We start from the raw sequence: 23751 nt of genomic DNA on the forward strand, positions 1-23751 counted from the left end.
AGGGCTCAGATAATAACCTAGCGAAATTAGCATCAAATTTCAACATGAAGATGACGATCAACACACCGAAAGGATGAATTTTGACTATACCAGCAAGAATATAGCATGAGCTAAAAGTATTGCAACTTGGTATGAACGTTTATTCACTCCAGAAGTGATACCTCCTAGCCATTGAGTTAGCAGCGGCCGCTGTAACGTATCCAGTCTACCACACAACGACGATACTACAACGTATTCAGTTCACCACCAGAGACACTATTCAAAGGACAAGGAAGATCTCTGTTGGGCAACATGGTCTTCCATCTATAACCAACCTACTGAAGCGCAGCTTAGAGTAAATATTTATTGCATTTTCCTTTTCCAAATGGGTGGTTATTTAGAATGCATAAGATTCTGTATTTACAATTGCATAGCTTCTCCCTTTGTTCTTCAGTCCTCCCTCGCTTTCATTCAAGCCCAACCCCCTCTCTTTGTGTAACCAGCCGTCATACGTTTTCTTGTAGGACATAATTAGTAATCAATGTATGATCCATTCTGTGTTTATGTAATTCTGTGTGATTATTTAGATATTTAGTAAATAAATTATTAAACCAACGTTTGTATTGCTGATTCAACTTGTTAGCCAGGGTTCGTGAAGATAACCAAGAATTCTACAATGTTCAGATGAGACTGAAATAAGGTGACGATAAATATTGACTGATGTTGACGTGAAAGATTACCAGGTCTTTAAGAGTTTATTTCGGAAGATAACAGCTATATAAACATTATTTTGTGGTGTCCCGACTTTCTAGTTAATTACATTTACATGATTAGCTTAATCGGGTAATATTAATTACAGAGAAATTATTTTATAGAATAGCATGTCATATCACTTAATCCATCATAGGCAAACACACGACAGTGTTAATCCATCTTCAGTTTTCTCCCATCACAGCCATTAAACTCTGCAACTGTTTTAAAGTCTGCATTGGCCTCACGGCAAAAATCGCTGAGCGGTTTCCTTCCTCTCTGGTAACAGAGTTAGGAAGGACACCTATATATTTTTTGTGACTGGGTGTGATGACGTACCATTCAAAGTGTAATTAAAAACTTCACCGTGCTCAAAGGGATATTCAATGTCTGCTTTTTTATTTTATCTACCAATAGGTGCACTTCTTTGCGAGGCATTGGAAAACCTCCCTAGTCTTTGTGGTTGAATCAGTGTCTGAAATTCACAAATTGACTGAGGGACCTTACAGATAAGTGTACGTGTGGGGTACAGAGATGAGGTAGTCATTTAAAAATGTTAAACAGTATTATTGTACACAGAGTGAGTCCATGCAACTTATTGTGTGACTTATTAAAGCACATTTTGACTCCTGAACTTATTTAGGCTTGACTGAAAATGTTTGTTTTTCATTTTTCATTCATTTGTAAAAAAATTATTATAATAATAAATCTACAAAAAAAATCTACAAACACAATTCCATTTGGAATATTATGGGGTGTTGTGTGTAGGCCAGTGACATACAATCTTGATTTAATCCATTTTAAATTCAGGCTATAACAAAATGTGACTAGTTTCAGGAAACTAGGTGTACATCGCACTTCCCAGGAGAGGCATTTGAACATAAACATTTATTTTCTTAACAAAATGCATTTTTTGGCAGAAATGTCTTCTGGAAGCGAAAGAAACACACCTCTATTTAGGCGAGGTGCTGGCTAGCGGAGTGGAACACGTGAAAAATAAAGGAGAGGCGCACACCCTACGAGATCAGATGGATTTTTTACAAATTTTAAAAAATTGTTTATATAGTATCAAAAGACACACACACAGGTTTCTGTAATCATGTGGCCTGATATCATTGGTTCATTCTCATATTAAAATAGCATACAAAAAAACCAAATGTATAGCGTACGATCATAGATAAATAATTTGGCTACACAGGCCTACAAACATTTACAATAGCAAAATCACAATAATCACAAGAATGGCTTCAGATCAAAGTCTACGTTGAGACCGAAGGGAGAAAGGGTCTTGAACTTCTTGGTGACAGGGGGCAGTATTTTCACATCCGGATGAAATGCATGCCCAAATTGAACTGCCTGCTACTCATCCCCAGAAGATAAGATATGCATATTATTAGTAGGATAGTTTGGATAGAAAACACTCTGAAGTTTCTAAAACGGTTTGAATAATGTCTGTGAGTATAACAGAACTTATTTAGCAGGCGATACCCTGAGGACAAACCATTTTTTTACCCAAAAGGTTTTCATTGGGAATCCAGATTTCTAAGGGACCTTCTTGGAGTTCCTATCACTTACACTGGATGTCAACAGTCTTTAGAAATTGGTTGAGGTTATTCCTTTGTGTAATGAAGAAGAACGGCCATCTTGAACGAGGGTCACTTGAAGTGTACTGTTAGATCGAGGTGCGTGACCAGAAAGAATGCTTCAGTTTGTTTACTTCCTGTATTGAACACAGATCATCCAGTCTTCAATTTGATTGATTATTTACGTTAAAAAATACCTAAAGTTGTATTACAAAAGTAATTTGAAATGTTTTAGCAAAGTTTACAGGTAACTTTTGAGATATTTCGTAGTCACGTTGAGCAAGTTGGAACTGGTGTTTTTCTGGATCAAACGCACCAAATAAATGGACATTTTGCATATATATTGACAGAATTAATCGAACAAAAGGACCATTTGTGATGTTTATGGGACATATTGGAGTGCCAACAAAAGAAGCTCAAAGGTAAGGCATGAATTATATTTTTATTTCTGCGTTTTGTGTCGCACCTGCAGGGCTGAAATATGGTTTCTCTCTTGGTTTACAGAGGTGCTATCCTCCGATAATAGCATCGTTTGCTTTCCCCGAAAAGCCTTTTTGAAATCTGACATGTTGGCTGGATTCACAACAAGTGTAGCTTTAATTTTCTATCTTGCATGTGTGATTTAACCTCTTGAGCTTATGGCTCAATACTGCCCCCGTTGGAGGAAGTGCGTGCCCATAGTAAACTGAAAATATTTTTTTCCAAAATTGCTAATATATGCATATAATAATAATTATTGAATAGAAAACACTCTAAAGTTTCTAAAACCGTTTAAATTATGTCTGTATGTAAAGCAGAACTCTCAGGGCAGCCTTTCTCCCAAACTCTCTCTTGTCAAGAGAAAAGTTGGGTCAACTTTGACGTCATCGCCCCCACCCTTCCCAGGCAGCTACCGATCTGGGAACAGTATGTATTTGTTCAGCGCGATGTCTGCTTTCAATTGGCACGTTCATTGTTTGAATTTCGCGCTCCCTCATCCTTTGGCGGGCGAAAATGCCCGGTTCACTCTCACATACATGCACTCTAGGCCGATTTGGGGAACGTTCTTTTCCAATAGACACCAGTTGAAGCCGGTTCGTTTGTTTGCGATTATCATTGTTTTACATGATAAAAACATCATTTTGCTCGATTCTGCACTTAGTTTGACCAGTTTAGTCGACATATAATATGTAATTTTGAAGATTTGATGCGCAAGAGTGCGGGACCAGAAGGAGAAGTTATTTTGGGTGCATTTCAGCTGAAGCTGTTAGCATATGCTAATACAAAGACGCACAACTTGAAACCAAACGATGTATTGGGTAAGTATGACTCCTTCTACGTCTTCTGATCGAAGAACATCAAAGGTAAGGGAATATTTATGTGGTTATTTTGGGTTTCTGTGGACTCCAAACGTAGAGGAGACACTGCTAATATCTGAGCGCCGACTCATAGCATAGACTAGTGAACGAATTCTGTAACGTTAAAAATAAATGTAACACAGCGGTTGTATTAAGAAGAAGTGTATCTTTGTAACTATATGTAGAACATGTATATTTAGTCATGTTTATTGCTTGTTATCTGATGTTATCTGTCGGAGCTATCATAATTTCTCCGGACATTTTGAGTAGCATTTTTTGAAATGTCGTCATTGTAAACAGAGATTTATGGATATTAATGGCATATTATTGAAAAAAAAAAATGTACTGTGTAACATGTAATATTACTGTCATCTGATGAAGATTTTCAAAAGGTTAGTGAATTATTTATTTTTTAATCCTACTTTTAAATTTTATATTTTCTGGGACAAAATGGCCGCCGCTTGCCTTTTGTTTCGGTGGTGGTCTAATATAAATGTGTGCTATGTTTTCGCCGTAAAACATTTTAGAAATCTGACTTGCTGGGTAGATGAACAAGGTGTTTATCTTTCATTTGAGCTATTGGACTTGTGTAGGTGTGGAGGTTAAATATTTCTAAGAATATTTTTCGCATTTTGCGTTATGCTAATGAGCTTGAGCCGTAGTCACGATCCCGGATCCGGGATGGGTAGCATCAAGAGGTTAATGAAAGTTTGATTTTTATAGTAATTTATTTGAATTTGGTGCTCTGCATTTCCCCTGGCTTTTGGCCAGGTGGGATGCTAGCATCTCACATATCCCAGAGAGGTTAAATTAAAGATCCAGGCAGCCTCTCATTTTAACAATACATTATCGAGATCACCCCCTCTCCTAGGGAGGGTGACATGTTCGATGCCAATATAACGTAGAAACGAAATCGAGTGGTGTGCTTCCAAAAAGTGGTCCGCAACTGGGTAAGTTGAGTTTTTGCACCTTATGGTGCTACGATGCTCCGAAATTCGTACTTTTAATTCGTGCTTTGTTTTAATGTGACTAGTTTCAGGAAACTAGGCGTATGTCGCACTTCACAGGAGAGGCATTTGAATGTAAACATTTTTTTAACCTAAATTCATTTTTTGGCAGAAATGTGAACTTTGGAACATGTGAACTTTCATGTAACTTAATAAGAAACTTGTATGCCATCTGTAAATACGAATAAAATGGTTAAATTACGAGCCCAGTTGGTTGTCTCCGGGTTACATCTTCAAACTAAGGGCAACCATGACATCCGTGACAGAGAGGGAGAAGTGTTCATCCATGTATATGGGTAAGAGTCTAGCTAGCTACACTTTCAGATATTATACATATCTAATTTGTCAGAAAATCATTTTCATTGCAAGTTAAAGTGTACTGTTAGCTGGCTGGCTCGCACGCTAACGTTACGTGTATGATCTGTTTAGTAATATTATTAGTGTCTCAGAAATCCATTGCATTGCTAATTATACGGTCATCTGTACATGTCTAGACAATAGTCACCCATCCACTTAGCTAGATGTGGCTGAGGGGTAAATACATTTTTTATTTGATATAGTGTGTATTTTACCAGAGATGGTAATGTGAAGAAAAACATGAAGTGCACCAAAGTCAGATTAGGATATAGGCCAAGGACCAGATAAAGCATATTTTTTCTAATACTTACACCACTTTTAGTCTTGAAATATTTGGTTGTTTACTACACTACCTTACTCATGCTGTTTAGCACTTGGCCTCACATGCAAATCCTTAAAGAGATGGGTGGGGCTAAGGCGTAAGAGGGTGTGAAAGACACTGAATGGGTGAAGACAAAGAAGAGCTCTCCAGTAGGTATACCGAAACATTCAAGGACTATTTTCGCAAAAGTGGGGTTCCAACTTTATCAACTTTCAAAGCAGAATTACTCCCCTTACTCCTCACCTGCAGTGTATGACATACCATTTGCTAGCTCTGAGATTACTTTTATCCAATGTAAAAAACACCATTTCAAATTTAGCTAAATAGAGCCGGTCGGTCACAAATGTGGAAAAAGTCAATGGGTGTGAATACTTTCTGAAGGCACTGTATAAGCAAGCGCGCACAAACATGCAAGCACAGACAGTCAGTCAACCAAGACAGAGAACAGGTTTATCGAAAACCTTTAGTCTAGTAAACTAGTAATGTATAGTAAACATGTGTTTACTAGTTTTCAATGACAATTCCACATAGCTGTTGTGACAAAAACAAAAAGTCCATCCTACTGCTCAGTCTATCCTGTCTAACCTAATGCTTACTGCAGTGACAAATCAAAACATCAACCTTCTTCAGTTTCAACAGGCGACATCACTAAAATCGATGCTCTTTACTCTCCAACCCCTTTCCACTAATAATTCGCAGAGCGTCTGTGAAGAGAGAGCAGCATGTAATGATAAAGGAGCCATCTGTCTCATTAAATACTGTCTGGTGATAACTATGATAACCAGTAGGGCTGGGCAATATGGGCAAAAACTCATTTCTCAATTTTTTTCAAAATTATGGGCAAATCATGATATACACTACACAGCCAACAGTATGTGGACACCCATTCAAATTAGTGGATTTGACTATTCCAGTCACACCTGTTGCTGACATGAGTATAAAATTGAGCACACACCCATGCATTCTCCATAGACAAACACTTGCAGTAGAATGGCCCGTACTGAAGAGCTCAGCCACCTTTCCAAGAAGTCAGTTTGTTAAATTTCTGCCCTGCTAGAGTTGCCCGGTCAACTGTAAGTGCTGTTATTGTTTAGTGGAAACATCTAGGAGAAACAACAGCTCAACCACAAAGTGATAGTCCACACAAGCTCACAGAAGCTCACAGAGCGGGACCGCTGAAGTGCGTAACGTGTAAAAATGGTCTGCCCTCAGTTGCAACACTCACTACCGAGTTTCAAACTGCCGGGGTGGTGTAAAGTTCACCACCATTGGAATTGCGTTCTCTGGAGTGATGAATCACGCTTCACCCTCAAAGTCAGATGGACAAATCTGGACGTGGAGGATGTCAGGAGAACGCTACCTGCCCGAATGCATAGTGCCAACTGTAAATTTTGGTGGAGGAGGAATAATGGTCTGGGGCTGTTTTTCATGATTCGGTCTAGGCCCCATAGTTCCACTGAAGGGAAATCTTAATGCGGCAGCATACAATAGCATTCTAGGTGATTCTGTGCTTCTAACTTTGTGGCAACAGTTTGGAGAAGGCCCTTTCCTGTTTCAGCATGACAACGCCCCAGTGCACAAAGCAAGGTCCATACAGAAATGGTTTGTCGAGATCGGTGTGGGAGAACTGGACTGGCCTGCACAGAGAACAGAGCACTGACCTCAACAACATCAAACACCTTTGGGATGAATTGGAACGCCGACTGCAAGCCAGGCCTAATCGCCCAACATCAGTCCCTGACCTCACTAATGCTCTTTTGGCTGAATGGAAATCCCTGCAGCAATGACCCAACATCTAGTAGAAAGCCTTCCCAGAAGAGTGGAGGCTATTATAGCAGCAAGGGGGGAACCAACTCCATATTAATGCCCATGATTTTGGAATGAGATGTTCGACGAGCAGGTGTCCTCATACTTTTGGTCATGTAGTGTAGATCTAATAAATGTTTAAAGTTTACCCTAAATAAGTTTTGTTGTACAATTGAAGGTCAAATAACACTACATTTAAAACAGTCAGCAATAATCAAATGAATTCAGGGCTTGTGAAGTTACTGTACCTCGGCTGAATATATGTCTTCCACAACCATAAGACATTCACATTTTAGTCATTTAGCAGATGCTCTTATCCAGAGAATTACAGGAGTAATTTCGGGTTAAGTGCTTTGCTCAGGGCACATCAACAGATTTGTCATACCTAGTCAGCTCTTACTGGCCCAACTCTCTTAACGGCTAGGTTAAATAGTTGTACCTTTTTTTTTTTTGCAATAATCACAGATCTGGCTTTCAGGTCTGTCTATAAAAATAACATTTTTGTTAAAAATTTGACCAGAACCATGCAAAATGCACATTCACTAATAAAGCAGCATGCATTAAAGAAAATTAACACCGATCTCATAAACAATCTCTCAAACACAAGCCCATGTGCTAGTGAGTAGCCATCTCTAATATTTATATTTCAAGTTTAGCCAAGTTGGATCTATTTGCTAGCTAACAAGGTAAAAAGAGTTGAATTGTTATGAACACACCATCCTGTCCTTCTCCAACTGTTTGAACAGCATGCTAGCCTGTCCACTTTGTTCAGAGGTTGAATTCAAGTGACCTACCTTATTTATCAGAATGAGAACGAGTTGGCAATTCCTTATATAATTGTTTTATGCTTATTGCATGTTTATAAAACACAGACTAAACAGCCAGTATAACAATCTTTAGCTAGTGATACGTGTGCAACAAACAAGCCATTATTTTTCCAGAATGAATGTTCATTAACACATCCATTTTAGTAGTGTCTGCGCCGCTCGGAATTTGAGGACTTGAAACATAAACAGGGTATGGTTCAAATGTTTAACTTCTCCTCTATTACAGTAAAATAATGTCTCCATGTGTTTCGGTGTCCATATGACCGATTTTGTTGGACCAAACCTCAAATGCAAATAGCTAAACCATTTGTCAGAGTGGGCTTGGGTGTGTATGTAAACCAGAGAAAGATGAGAAGCAAGAGGTTTCACTCTTGCCAAAATCTGTCCAAAATAAGCCTAATGCTTTTATATGCGCTTATTTAAGAGGGAAGGCAGCCTTGTCACCTGCCTTTGGGCACAGGCTTGTCACCTGCCTTCCCGCCTTTGGGACAACAACTCCTATTGTTAGTGCAGAGACATGAGCATCTCGTCATTATATACAGATATCTGGTGTAAATGGGAAGGTACACACAGCACAGAAGGAGCAGACGAGACCTAAAAGATAACAAGCGGACATAAACGCTCATAGAAATGAAAAATACAAAAAACCTTGATTCTGCGATAGACATTTGGATTAATATGCAAAAATCACACAGCCCTACTACCCAGTGGGCAAAATTAATTGCAATGATGTCATTATTAGATAGTGGTCAGATTGTATACTGGCTGTATGAGGAAGTTCTTACGATCGAGGGCCATAGAATTGGCCAGTCAGGTGTGGGTATTGAAGGGCAACGGTTAGGTGTGGGTGGGTGGCAGGACTAATGGGGAGACTATGTGGCCACAATCCAGTGTAAGAGGTGATTGGGAGCAACATCAGAGATCATGTATCTTATACTGAGCAGTGACCATATCCGCAATCAGCAGGACAGGCTGAGTAGGGTGGGGTAGTGTGGGGGAGCAGGGGGTGACAGAGCAGAGTAAATGGGCAGAGACCTAGGGTAGTAAAGGGGTTGAGGAACATTGGGTACTAGTACTAATTGAACTGGGGTAAAAGTGCAGAGACCTAGGGTAGGGTATAGGGGCAAAGGTAGTGAGTAGGTGGTGACTGTGGTTTATAGTGCAGACACCTAGGATAGAGTACAGGGTTCTGGGCTGAAGACAAGGGGATGTCTGTGGGTACTGACCTGGCAGACGTTGCACGTCCATGAGGAAGTCATCCTTGAGGAAGAGGAAGCCCACGATGGAGAAGAGGTATACCAGAATGAGGGCCAGCACAGCCGTGAGGACGATGGAGCGCCCATTACGTGTCACGCTCTTAATCACGTTCAGCAGGGTCTCCTCACGGTTCAGCAGATCAAAAAGCTGAGGGGGACAGACACACAGTCAGACAAATGCAGACACAGGGACACACGTGGGCACAAACAGCTTTAGGAGAGCTGTAAAGGCACCAGACATCACATAGCTTCCGAACAGCAACAGCAAAAGAAGGAGATGATGTGGCTTTCTGCAAATGCAGCTGTGTCTGAAAAACCTGGTTCAAGTGGGGGAACAAGGAGACCATGGAGCTAAATGATGAAACCACACTATAACCACCTGCCGGGAACACATGGCACCAAGAAAGGTCCAGACATAATCAACATCACTGTTAAACGTCGATTTTATGTTTTCCGCATGATAACCAAGTACTTTCAAGTTAAATTAATCCAGTTCATTGAATTGAATGGATATTTAAAATTATAAATGAGCAATAATAATATAAAGTTCTTGTATTTTTTAAAGTTAAATGGTGAAGTGTTGCAGCGATTGTTTTCACTAACCAGGAAGCTGTAGAAGAACTCATGGACAAAGAGGCCCAGCATACAGACGATGATGTAGCCCACGTGGTAGAGGAAGGGCATGTCCATGACCACTGCCTTGTAGCCCCGCGTGAATGTCCCCTGGTTGCCCACGAAGCTCACCAGGAACACTATCTTATTTAGGAGCTGGAGAGAGGAGAGGAAAGAGGACTGAAAGATGGCTTCAATAGAAGATGATGCTGAAATTACAAAACAGGAGTTGTTAGTATTACACTGTACATTTCCTTAAAACTATTTTGTCTGTATTTGACTTTGCTGTACTTACATTGGCGGCCCCCAGTAGCAGCAGGGTCGGGCCCAGGCCCAGTGTGTAAATAGAGCGCAGTATGACAGAGACCAGGAAGGGCCGGACACTCCCTGGTTTGGGCAGGATGAAGAGCATGGCGGTGCACACCACCAACGCCACCCACAGCAGAATGGACACAAAGGGGGGCAGGATGCCTGGGGAAGGAGTAAACAAACAAACAAACAACAAATACAGATGAAGACATTCACACTGTTCAGAGATTTGGCATTTGAAGCCTTTGGGTTCATGTATTATGCAACAGAGCAGAGTGCTTCATTATAGCCTAGTCCCAGATCTGTTTGTGCCGTATTGCCAGTTGGGGACAAGCCTATAGCTAAGTGGCAACTGCCAACTGGCAAGACCGCACAAACAGATCTGGGACCAGTCTAGCACTTGGCACAACACTCTAGGTTCTCTGCCTCTCGAGAGCCAGTCACAACAGGCAACAGTGGGGAATGTCAAACAATGGCCCAAAGGGAAGACTGGTGATATCCAAACCACTGATCTCATGCATCTCATAAACACTGTTGCCTTAGCACATGAACCAACATTAACTGTGATTATCACGCACATGATCATGCAGAATTCGACATACAAGATTGGGACTTTCCTTCTGTGCTTAACTTTTTGAACATGATCTACCTTTAGATGTCTCTATTACTATCATGAAATGAGAAGTCATGTTTCCAGCCACCATCCAGGCTTCAGTCTTCACCGAAGATAAACAGCTTAACTCACTAGTGGATTCCAGAGCCACTTGGGACCCTTTGGGAATTACTGGGACGTGCTCATTAGGCATCAACCGGAAGAAAACAGGTAGGGACCAAAAACAGGTAGGGAATAACTGATCCAATAAGAAACGCTTGCTTTCGTTTTTTTTTTTGCTACCATGTGCCCTAAGGGACAGGTAAAAAAAAAAGTGCCCTCCCCAACGTAAAAAATATTTTCACATGACCCTTCTCTTGTACTGTAAACCCTGTAGCAACCCTGTGTTTTAAACATGGATATCAACTTTACGACTTCAGCATGATTTTGCCATGCAGGGCTAACAGGCCAGAATTTTGAGGATTTGCTGACCACCACGGACGAGCTCACTCTCCCTGCCTGTTTCATTACACTACAGTCAGACCCGGCTACAGACAATGATCAGCTGGGGGGAAATCTGATTTTCACAATTTGATGCAATATTAAACAAAAAGGCACGAGGAGCCCTTAGCCGTGGTATATTCACCATATACCACAAACCCCAGAGGTGCCTTATTGCTATTATAAAATGGTTACCAACCAAAATAAATATTTTGTCATACCTGTGGTCTGATATACCACGGCTGTCAGCCAAATAAGCATTCAGGGTTCGAACCACCCAGTTTATAATTATATATGCAACAAATTTTCCACCAACAGGTTTCTGTGCCAATGCACCACACACAACCAATAATCAACACAACTGCATACCGATTACCGACTTCGAGCGCTTATCATAATGGTTTGCGTTTTCAACAACACAATCAAGTAGCGAATCGAAATCTAAAAAAATAAATCAAAATGCATCCCTCCCTACTCAGCATCGATTGTTTGGTTTGACAATCTCCAAATGTCACTATTTTTGGTGTTTCTCTTTCCATTAATCGAATGGCAGTTGCACAGTTTGGATGTTGGAATTATAGTAGAGTGGATGAACATGCACAGATAGCCTACAGGAGACTTTAAGTAGTATAATCAGATTAAAATATTGTGACTAGTTGTGTTAATGCCACACACAAAAGGTAATACATTTAAAAAGTTAAATTACAAATATTTAGGCTATATTGAAGCGTTAGGGTTTAGGTCGAGGAATGGCTGCTCGTGTTAAGCTTTCCTGAATAACTGGGCCTGCTGGGAGCATAGGCCTGTGGCCAGGATGATTTGGGATAATGATGATCGGCAACAGACAGCGCTCCAGTATCAGAAGTAAAAATACAGCCAGACTGGCCTGCTACTGTGCCTTTCTATAAACTGTTGAGAGTAGACCCACTACTATTCCAAATGGAATGAATGGAATCAAACATTCAAATAACAGTGCTTTTGCGCCATTATTCAAATGACATTTTCACTGCAGTTTACAGCCTAGAGTAGAACTGTGATCACGAGAAAAAAATGATGCAATGATTCATTGGATTGTGGTGTTGTAGGCTAGTCTAGGTAGGATCCTTTTATTGTCCCTAAAACCAGATCAATAGGGGAGCTTTTTGAGCTGCGTGTCTTCGCTGTTCTTTCATTTACAATGAAGCACCTGGCCTCCACTGCCGATCAGTTATTCCTCTATCTTGTAGATTTATATAGAAAATGGTGACTCGTTTCAGGAAACTATGCGTAAGTCGTGCTTCAATACTTCACAGGACAGTCATTTGAACAAAACCTTTTTTTTATTTTATTAAAATGCGTTTTTTTTGTGGCAGAATTGCCTTGTGAACTTTCATGTGCCTTAATAACAAACTTGCATGCCATCTGTAAAATTGTTAAATTACGAGCCTAGTTGGTTTAGCCATGGAAAAAATACCGAAATCTTCCTGCAAGCCATGACTGGCTAAGATAATGAGTGGGCTGGACATGCCGATAGAGGAGTTCGGTTTGGTCTGCCATGTAGCACGCTTCAGTTTATAATATGAACTGGTCAGTATGTGTTGTAATAAATGTAATACTTTCTAACACAGCTTTTTTTTTAAGACCTCACGTAGTACAACTGCATAAAGTGTTGCTCTCCAATTTCTGAAGGACTGAGTTTTGAAATTGTGTAATTCGAGTATGATAGCTAAGGAGATGGAGAGAATTCTGGTGTTTGACTGCAAATATTCAGATGGAGTCGAAAAGAACACACACAGAAGGCTCCGGATCACATTTTCAAACTATGGGCAACCATGACATTCGTGACAGAGAGGGAGAAGCGTCCATTCATGTATACGGGTAAGAGAGTCTACATTTTTAGATATTTCACATTACTAATTTTGTCAGAAAGTAATTTTCATTTCAAGTTAAAGTGTACTGTTAACTAACTAGCTAAAGTTAAAAGGCTGGCTAGCTAGCTAACGTTGTGTGTATGATCTGTATGGTAATATTATTCATATCTCAGAGCTATTTGGATTTCTAGTTTAAGCCTAATGTTAGCTAGCTAACATTGAACCTGTTTGGTTAGCTACCTTCAGATTCATGCAGGGTAGTAACGTTATGAGTAGGGATTATGGGTCATTGTTTAGCTAGCTAGATACATGTCTAAACAAAAGACTGCACCATGCAAGTAACTATTTCAATAGAATGTTTGTTGTCACTTCAACAACTTTCAATACACATAGCTGGTAAATTCGCTGAGAATAACTGACGAATTTACGAATGCTCAACACACGTTGAATATGGTTGGTGTCAGATAAATTTGGCAAAAAAAGCATAATTACATTATTGCCAGCAGCACAGTTGCAGTCACCAACGTTCTGGATAACATAAAAACAGCCTAACTAGCTCTGTTAGAGCGAGTAAAATGGTCAGAGTGAGCTGTTCTCTCATTTGTGTCTGGAAGTAGCTAGCAAGCTAGCCAACATTAGCCAGTTAGCTTGGGTGCTTGACTGCTGCTGTTCGGTCAGAATGCTCGGATCAATCCTACTTTTCAGCCAGAGCGTTCAGTGTGCGCTCTGAACGCTCCGAGAACAAAACGCTCTGAATTTTTCGAATGGCCAATCTGGCAACGCTCTGAGCTTTCGAACACCCAGAGCACACTCAGACACTCCAGATTAAATTTACAAACATCCGTAGTATAAACCAGCATTTAGTCTTGAAAAACTTTGGCTGTTTAGTACATAGCCTCACATGTGAATCCTTAAAGAGATGGGTGGGGCTAAAGCTTAAAAGGGTGTGAACGATGCTGAATGTGTGCAGACAAAGAAGGGCTCTCCAGTAGTAGTACCAAAACATTCAAGGGCTATTTTTTCAAAAGTGAGGTTACAAGTTTATTAACTCTCAAAGCAGGATTTACTTTCCTATTGTTCCTCAACTGTATGATATACAATTTTATAGCACCGAGTCTTGTTTATCCAATGTAAAAAACACCATTTCCAATTTTGCTACATAAAGACCGAATCGAGCCGGTCGGTCACAATTTAATTATTTTATGTTTGGTATGATTAACCAATTACAGGTCTAGACACACAATCCAACTACCACTATGGATAAAGGGCAGGATAGACAGTCGACTGGTAGATTATATTGACCAGTGGTATAGTAAGCGTGCAGAAAAGCATAGTGAATAAGGGAAGTACAAAAATACCTTGAAAGGCGAGGCACATGCAAGCAGATGAAGACATTATATAACTGTCTCAAACTGTCTCTAATGAGTAAGAACTTGCAGTAGCACATCTCACCTTCATCTCCGTCATCTCCAAAGGGGTAGAAGAGAGCCACGGCCACGTTGACTAGAACGGCTAGGTAGAAAGAGATGCTTCCCCAGAGAGAGATGTGCCGAGAGAACCAGAACAGAGCCAGGTTATCTATAGTGACACGGGACAACTGGTTAATGTCCCTGTATCACAATGTAGCCATTATTTCACCACCAGAAATGTTCATCGGTGTAAAACTTTTTATCTTACTGCGTATCTTCTTCTGCCAGCGCATCTCATTATAGAGGTCATCAAACTGCGTGAAGAAGTCGTTGACCTTGCTGCCCTGGTCATCCCTCTCGGTTGTAGTGAACACGCGCGTCTTGGACTCCTCTGTCAGGTACTCACAGATGTTGGGCACTGGAAACACTATCTGCTCCATGGTGCGGTCGTGACGCACAATCTGACGAAAGAACATGATATGATACCCCTAAGACCAAGAACAAAAGTAGCTGTACTTTCAGGGGTATAGCTAATTGAAATGCATTCCAGGTGACTATGAAGCTGGTTTACAGAATGCCAAGAGTGTGCAAAGCTGTCATCAAGACATTAAATTAAATTGTACCTTTATTTAACTAGGCAAGTCAGTTAAGAACAAATTCTTATTTTCAATGATGGCCTAGTGGGTTAACTGCCTGTTCAGGGGCAGAACGACAGCTCGGGGATTCGAACTTGCAACCTTTCGGTTACTAGTCCAACGCTCTAACCACTAGGCAACCCTGCCACCCCAGAATAGCCTAGTGAAGAAACTACGTGATTCTATGTGTTATTTCATAGTTTTGATGTCTTCACTAATATTCTACATTGTAGAAAATATGGCCAATATACCATGGCTAAGGACTGCTCTTATTCACGGTGCAATGCAGTTTGCCTGGATACAGCCAGTGGCCATATACCACAAACCCCAGAGCAAAAAAAAAGCGCAGAAGAGGCCTGTAGCTTTCCAGCGAGCAAAATTGGATGATTTGGTGTCATTACAACCAAAAACTGGTTGAAATAAAAATCATGACCTAATTTCAACCAGTTTTTGCCACTGGGTTGAGATAATAGAATGAAGACTGTCTGGGTGAGGTCTACCTCTATCTGAGCGGTGTGGTTGGCATAGTAGCCAAGGGCGTCGCCTCCCTCCGTGTCATCGTTCAGCAGCAGCCCCGCCGCTAGCGGCCTCAAGCTCTGCTGCAGGAACTTGCTGTGTCTGGCTAGCTGGAACACACAAAGTACAGCCAATTAGTCAACACTAGGTACTTCCACTATTACAGATCTGTCATCGATAATAAAATGTGGAATGGGTTTGTAACCCAATCCATTTCAACTAGAGGTCGACCAATTAATCGGAATGGCCGATTAATTAGGGCCGATTTCAAGTTTTCATAAGAATCGGAAATCGGTATTTTGGCAATTTTTATTTTATTTTTAACACCTTTATTTAATATTTATTTAACTAGGCAAGTCAGTTAAGAACACATTCTTATTTTCAATGACAGCCTAGGAACGGTGGGTTAACTGCCTCGTTCAGGGGCAGAAAGACGGATTTTCACCTTGTCAGCTCGGGGGATTGCAACCTTACAGTTAACTAGTCCAACGCAATAACGACCTGCCTCTCTCTCGTTGCACTCCACAAGGAGACTGCCTGTTACGCAAATGCAGTAAGCCAAGGTAAGTTGCTAGCTAGCATTAAACTTATCATATAAAAAAAATCTATCAATCATAATCAATAGTTAACTACACATGGTTGATGATATTACTAGATATTATCTAGTGTGTCCTGTGTTGCATATAATCTGACTGAGCATACAAGCATCTAAGTATCTGACTGAGCGGTGGTAGGCAGAAGCAGGCGCGTAAACATTCATTCAAACAGCACTTTAGTGCGTTTTGCCAGCAGCTCTTCGTTGTGCGTCAAGCATTGCGCTGTTTAGGACTTCAAACCTATCAACTCCCGAGATGAGGCTGGTGTGACCGAAGTGAAATGGCTGGCTAGTTAGCGCACGCTAATAGCATTTCATACTTCAGTCGCTCTGAGCCTTGGGGTGGTTGTTTCCCTTGCTCTGCATGGGTAACGCTGCTTCGATGTGGTGGCTGTTGTCGTTGTGTTGCTGGTTCGAGCCCAGGGAGGAGCGAGGAGAGGGATGGAGGCTATACTGTTACACTGGCAATACTAAAGTGCCTATAAGAACATCCAATAGTCAAAGGTTAATGAAATACAAATGGTATAGAGGGAAATAGTCCTATAATCACTATAACCTAAAACTTCTTACCTGGGAATATTGAAGACTCATGTTAAAAGGAACCACCAGCTTTCATATGTTCTCATGTTCTGAGCAAGGAACTGAAATGTTAGCTTTCTTACGTAGCACATATTGCACTTTTACGTTCTTCTCCAACACTTTGTTTTTGCATTATTTAAACCATATTGAATTTTTCATTTTTCATTATCTACTTGATGCTAAATTGATTTTATTGATGTATGATATTAAGTTAAAATAAGTGTTAATTCAGTATTGTTGTAATTGTCATTATAACAAATATATTTTTAAAAATGTATTTATTACTATTATATATATTTTTTAAATCGGTATCGGCTTTTTTGGTTCTTTCAATAATAGTTATCGGCGTTGAAAAATCATAATCGGTCGACCTCTAATTTCAACACCTAATTTAACTTATAAACATTCACATTTGAGTCATTTAGCAGATGCTGAGGAGGAGGTGCGAGAGGGGGGGGGGTGCTGTGGGATTATTTAGGATACTATTTGAAGAGGTAGGGTTTCAGATGTTTTTCGATGTTGGGTAGGAGCTTGTTACAAAACAGAAAAGAGCTTTGACTGGGCTGAGCGTTAAGCTGCCCTCCCGTAGGTGTGGGAGGGCCAGGAGACCAGAGGTGGCAGAACGGAGTACTCAGGTTGGGGTGTAGGGTTTTAGCATAGCCTGTAATAAGTATATTGAGAGGATATGTATGTGTGTGTGTGACATGCACATGAGTGTGCATGGGCATGCTACTGCGGGAGAGTAACAAAGACCGTCTGATTGTCAAGGACAGACACATGAGGTGTAGAGAGACAGTCCTTACAATGAAACAGACCAGTGAGAGATCATTGCCATTCAGTGAGGCATTCTGATGTCAATCACCAAGCAGAGACATCATCCCCTAAACCATCTGCTCAATACCAAGTCTGTTGTTGACAATGTACTACTTCTCCTCTCTATCCAGTGATGAATGTCTGTCTGCCTGCCTATACCTCTTTCTGTGGTGATAAACATCAGCGAGGGAGACAAATTATACACTTGTCGGCGGACTCTTTCTTCCATCAGGTGAGATGGGGGTGATTCTCAGCTGACTATTTTAGACAGCACACAGCAAACTGGGAACATTCCCAGAACATAAGCTAAGAGCCCCATTAAGTTATAGATAAAACCCTATCTAACATTAGGATGATATCTTGAAAACACACACATATGTACAGTGCAATCAGAAATAATTCAGACCCCTTCGCTTTTTCCACATTTTGTTCCAGCCTTACTCTAAAATGGAATGAATAAAATGTATTTCCTCCTCAATCTACACACAATACCCCAAAATGACAAAGCGAAAACAGGTTTAGACATGTTTGCAAATGTGTTACAAAAAGAAGAAGAATACCTTATTTACAAAAGTATTCAGACCCTTTGCTATGAGACTCGAAATTGGAGCTCAGGTGCATCCTGTTTCCATTGATCACCCTTGAGATGTTTCTACAACTTGATTGGAGTCCACCTGATGGGAAATTCAATTGACTGGACATAACTTAAGGTCCCACAGTTGACAGCGCATGTCAGAGCAAAAACCAAGCCATGAGGTTAAAGGAATTGTTCGTAGAGCTCCGAGAGAGTATTGTGTCGAGGCACAGATCTGGGGAAGGGTACCAAACCATTTCTGCAGCATTGAAGGTCCCCAATAACAAAGTGGCCTACACTCTTAAATGGAAGAAGTTTGGAACCACCAAGACTCTTCCTAGAGCTGGCCCGCCCAGCCAATCAGAGCAAACGGGGGAAAAGAGACTTGGTCAGGGAGGTGACCAAGAACCCAATGGTCACTCTGGCAGAGCTCCTCTCTAGAGATGGGAGAAACTTCCAGAAGGACAACCATCTCTGCAGTACTCCACTAGTAAGGCCTTTATGGTACAGTGGCCAGACGGAAGCCAATCCTCAGTAAAAGGCACATGACAGGCCACTTGGAGTTTGCTAAAAAGGCACCTTAAAGGATTCTTTAGACCATGAGAAACAAGATTCTCTGGTCTGATGAAACCAAGATTGTCCTCTTTGGTCTGAGTGCCAAGCGTCACGTCTGGAGGAATCCTGGAAACATCATTAAGGTGAAGCATGGTAGTGGCAGCGTCATGCTGTAGGGATGTTTTTCAGCGGCAGGGACTGGGAGACTAGTCATGGGTTGAGGGAAAGATGAACGGAGCAAAGTACAGAGAGATCGTTGATGAAAACCTGCTCCGGAGCACTCAGGACCTCAGATTGGGGTGAAGATTCACCTTCCGACAGGACAACGACGCTAAGCACACAGCCAAGACAGCGCAGGAGTGACTTCGGGACATGTCTCTGAATGTCCTCGAGAGGCTCAGTCCGAGCCAGGACTTGAACCCAATTGAACATCTCTGGAGAGTCCTGAAAATAGGTGTGCAGCAATGCTCCCCATCCAACTTGACAGAGCTTGAGAGGATCTGCAGAGAAGTATGGGAGAAACTCCACAAATGCAGGCGTGCCAAGCTTGAAGCCTCTTACGCAATATCTTACCCAATATTTTTATTGTATTTTACCTTCATTTAACGAGGCAGGTCAGTTAAGAACAAATTCTTATTTACAATGATGGCCGACCTTGTCAGCTCGGGTATTCGATCCAGCAACCTTTCGGTTACTGGCCCAGCACTCTAACAACTAAGCTACCTGCCGCCCCAAGAAGACTCAAGGCTGTAATCGCTTCCGAATATGCTTCAAAAAAGTACAGAATACTTATGTAAATGTAATATTTTTGCTTTTTTCTACATTTTCTAACATTTCTAAAAACCTGTTTTTGCTTTGTCATTATGGGGTAATGTGTGAAGCTTGATGAGGACATTTGTATTTTTCATCCATTTTAGAATAAGGCTGTAACATAACAAAATGTAGAAAAAGTAAATGGGTCTGAATACTTTCCAAATGCACTGTATTTGTTTATCTATGTATGTACAGTACCAGTGGTTGTGAGAATGCTAAGTGTGTGCAAAGCTGTCATCAAGGCAAAGTGTGGCTACTTTGAATAATCTCAAATATAAAATATATTTACACTTTTTTGGTTACCACATGATTCCATGTGTTATTTCATAGTTTTAATGTCTTCACTACTATTCTACAATGTAGAAAAATAGTACAAATAAAGAAAAACCCTTGAATGAGGTAGATGTGTCCAAATTTTTGACTGGTACTGTACATACATACATACATACAGTTGAAGTCGGAAGTTTACATACACTTAGGTTGGAGTGATTAAAACTCGTTTTTCTACCACTCCACACATTTCTTGTTAACAACTATAGTTTTGGCATGTCGGTTATGACATCTACTTTGTGCATGACACAAGTCATTATTACAACAATTGTTTACAGACAGATTATTTCACTTATAATTCACTGTCACAATTCCAGTGGGTCAGAAGTTGACATACGCTAAGTTGACTGTGCCTTTAAACAGCTTGGGAAATTCCAGAAATTGATGTCATGGCATAGACGCTTCGGATTGGCTAATTTACATAATTTGAGTCAATTGGAGGTGTACCTGTTGATGGATTTCACGGCCTACCTTCAAACTCCGTGCCTCTTTGCTTGACATCATGGGAAAATCAAAAGAAATCAGACAAGACCTCAGAAAATAAATTGTAGACCACCACAAGTCTGGTTCATCCTTGGGAGAAATTTCCAAATGCCTGAAGGTACCACGTTCATCTGTACAAACAATAGTACGCAAGTATAAACACCATGGGACCACGGAGACATCATACCGCTCAGGAAGGAGATGCGATCTGTCTCCTAGAGATAAACGTACTTTGGTGCGAAAAGTGCAAATCAATCCCAGAACAACAGCAAAGGACCTTGTGAAGATGCTGGAGGAAACAGATTCAAAAGCATCTATATCCACAGTAAAATGAGTCCTATATCGACATAACCTGAAAGGCCGCTCAGCAAGGAAGAAGCCACTGCTCCAAAAACGCCATAAAAAAGCCAGACTACAGTTTGCAACTGCACATGGGGACAAAGGGGGCAATGCTGGGGGCAATGCTACCAAATCCTAATTGAGTGTATGTAAACTTCTGACCCACTGGGAATGTGATGAAAGAAATAAAAGTTTAAATAAATCATTCTCTCTACTATTATTCTGACATTTCACATTCTTAAAATAAAGTGGTGATCCTAACTGACCTAAGACAGGGAATTTTTACTAGGATTAAATGTCAGGGATTGTGAAAACTGAGTTTAAATATAGTTGGCTAAGGTGTATGTATGTAAACTTCTGACTTCAACTGTACACACTGGTGGAAAAAGACAATTTCATCCATTTTAGAATAAGTTTGTAAAGAACCAAAAATGTGGAAAAAGCCAAGGCGTCTGAATACTATACACAAACAGCGCATTTGGAAAGTTTTTTTTTTTTTTTTTTTTTTTTTACATTGTGGGAACTTTCACATAACCTATTTTGGTTTGCTGGGCGGATGCTCAGAAGTGTGGTGACTTTTACTGATAAACAGGAGCAATAGCTAAAAGGGAATGCTTGGGTTATGTGTGTTATGTGTGTGTATATGAATGCTTGAGGCAGGTGTGTGGTATGTAATGTATGTACATTTGCACATGTGGGGTTACATGATGGTGTTGACCGTGTGTGTGCAAACTTCTGTATGTGCTCATGTGTGATTGGTGTTATTTTGAAAGTGCAAACAGCCAGCCCCAGAGAGCTCGGTGGTCATGATGAAACCAGTCCGTTGGTGGGACAGAAATACCCTGTCTGACACTCTATTTTGGGTGAAAGACAGAAGTGAAAACCCACTAGACCTGGTCTTTCTGACTCAACACAGGAACCATTTCTTCCATTGCAAGTTACATCCATTATCACCTGCTGAAATCACACAAAACAAGCCTATATGAACACACCTACAGACATGAATCATTAGACTCACCTGGCGGTGTAGTAAGAGTGTGACACAGGCGAATGATACAGTATGTGAATTACCGTCTTTTTCTGTGCCACTGACTTTGCCTTTGTCATTTGGCCCTTATTAAAGTATTAATACGCAGGTGCACAAATTCTCTCCCACACACACACTCAATCATGCTTGTTATAACACACGTCATGGGGTTACCTGGTGGGCCAGGATGTAGATGTTGTGTCCTACGTCTTTTGGTTTGATCTGGTCTCCTATAGAGTTCTCCTCAGCTTCACTCTCCAGGCCCTGGGCATATGCCTCCTTCATCACATCCACCTGGAACACACGTTGTCAGTAAAGTGTGTACTTGTGTGTGTGTGTGTGTGTGTGTGTGTGGATTCACTCACCAGCTCCATGGGCCTCATCTTGTAAAGGATCTTCTCTGCGTTCTCGCTGTCATGGCGACTCTCCATGATTGCCAGCAGCAGCTTGGAGGCGTTGTTCTAGCACAGAGAGACCACGACACATGACCATCACATCCTAACCCACTCCACAATCTGTTACCCGGCAGAAACTGACTTCAAAATCAGTACTATACGAAGGCAGAGACCAACCGTGTTGAGCCCCACCTGTTAAACATACACTACCATTCAAAAGTTTGGGGTCACTTAGAAATGTCCTTGTTTTTTTTTTATTTCTCTAGGGTAGGGGCCAGCATTCGGAATTTTGGATGAAAAGCATGCCCAAATTAAACAGCCTGCTACTCGGGCCCAGAAGATATGATATGCATATAACTGGTAGATTTGGATAGAAAACACTCTAAAGTTTCCAAAACTGTTAAAATAGTGTCTGAGTATAACAGAACTGATTTGGCAGGCAACAACCTGAGAAAAATCCCTAACCCTAACCCTATTGTTTTTTCTTTTTGTAGTTTTCTATTCAATGCCATTACAGTATCCATTGACTTAGGACTCAAATAGCAGTTCCTATGCCTTCCACTAGATGTCAACAGTCTTTAGAAATGGTTTCAGGCTTGTATTCTGATAAATGAGGGAGTACGACCAGTCTGAGTGAGTGGACCCTGAAGGGTCACAGAGCTTTTTCATGCGCAATCCCGAGAGAGTGCCTTTATTGTTTACCTTTTATATTGACCAGTTGAAATATTATAGATCATTTAGGCTAAAAACAACCTGAGGATTTAATATAAACATCATTTGACATGTTTCTATGAACTTTACAGATACCATTTGGATTTTTTGTCTGCCTGTTTTGACTGCGTTTGAGCCTGTGGATTACTGAAGAAAACTGAAGTTTTTGGATATAAAGAGACTATACATTTATTGTGTAAATGAATATCTTCGGAGTGCAACCATATGAAGATCATCAAAGTGTAGGGAATAATTCTCTCTCTATTTCTGAGTTGTGTAACTCTTCTGCTTGGCTGTTACCTTTTGTAATGATTTGTCTGCTGGGCTATGTTCTCAAATAATCGTACGGTATGCTTTTGCCGTAAAGCATTTTTAAAAATCTGACACCGTGGTTGGATTCACGAGAAGTTCATCTTTAAACCTATGTAAAATATGTTTTGTTTTCTGAATTTTTATAATGAGTATTTCTGTATTTGAATTTGGCGCTCTGCAATCTCACTGGATGTTGGCCAGGTGGGACACTAGCGTCCCACATACCCTAGAGAGGTCCAAGAAAAATATTTTTTTTGTCCATTAAAATAACATAAAATTGATCAGAAAAACAGTGTAGACATTGTTAATGTTGTAAATGACTATTGTAGCTAGAAACAGCTGATTTTTTAAATGGAATATCTACATAGGGGTACAGAGGCCCATTATCAGCAACCATCACTCCTGTGTTCCAATGGCACGTTGTGTCAGCTAATCCAAAAAAATCTGCTAGCTAAAGAGCCAAGAACTTGAGAGGAACGTATATCTTCCTCAAGGAAGACTATCCTGAAGCCGTGCGCCAGAAGAGGAAAGAACTGATCCTAGCCATAAAAGCTGCCAGAGCATGTGGGGACATTAC

General features: G+C 40.7%; 1 protein-coding gene across 4 annotated transcripts in view; it reads right to left on the bottom strand.

The window, feature by feature from the left end:
• LOC112218717 (inositol 1,4,5-trisphosphate receptor type 2) overlaps positions 1–23751 on the bottom strand; it is a 150275-nt gene that overhangs the window by 30505 nt on the left and 96019 nt on the right. For 2 of the 4 annotated variants that reach the window (XM_042301635.1, XM_042301634.1), the window contains exons 44-51: positions 22122–22217; positions 21931–22050; positions 15633–15758; positions 14766–14985; positions 14541–14666; positions 10132–10307; positions 9828–9992; positions 9195–9372 (exon numbers count right to left, since the gene is read on the bottom strand). In XM_042301635.1, the coding sequence (XP_042157569.1) occupies positions 9195–9372; positions 9828–9992; positions 10132–10307; positions 14541–14666; positions 14766–14985; positions 15633–15758; positions 21931–22050; positions 22122–22217 (1207 nt within the window). The remainder of the gene's footprint in view (positions 1–9194; positions 9373–9827; positions 9993–10131; positions 10308–14540; positions 14667–14765; positions 14986–15632; positions 15759–21930; positions 22051–22121; positions 22218–23751) is intronic. The other 2 variants (XM_042301637.1, XM_042301636.1) reach the window with 1 other exon arrangement.

Source organism: Oncorhynchus tshawytscha, linkage group LG19 (genome assembly GCF_018296145.1).
Source record: "Oncorhynchus tshawytscha isolate Ot180627B linkage group LG19, Otsh_v2.0, whole genome shotgun sequence".
Taxonomy (NCBI): Eukaryota; Metazoa; Chordata; class Actinopteri; order Salmoniformes; family Salmonidae; genus Oncorhynchus; species Oncorhynchus tshawytscha.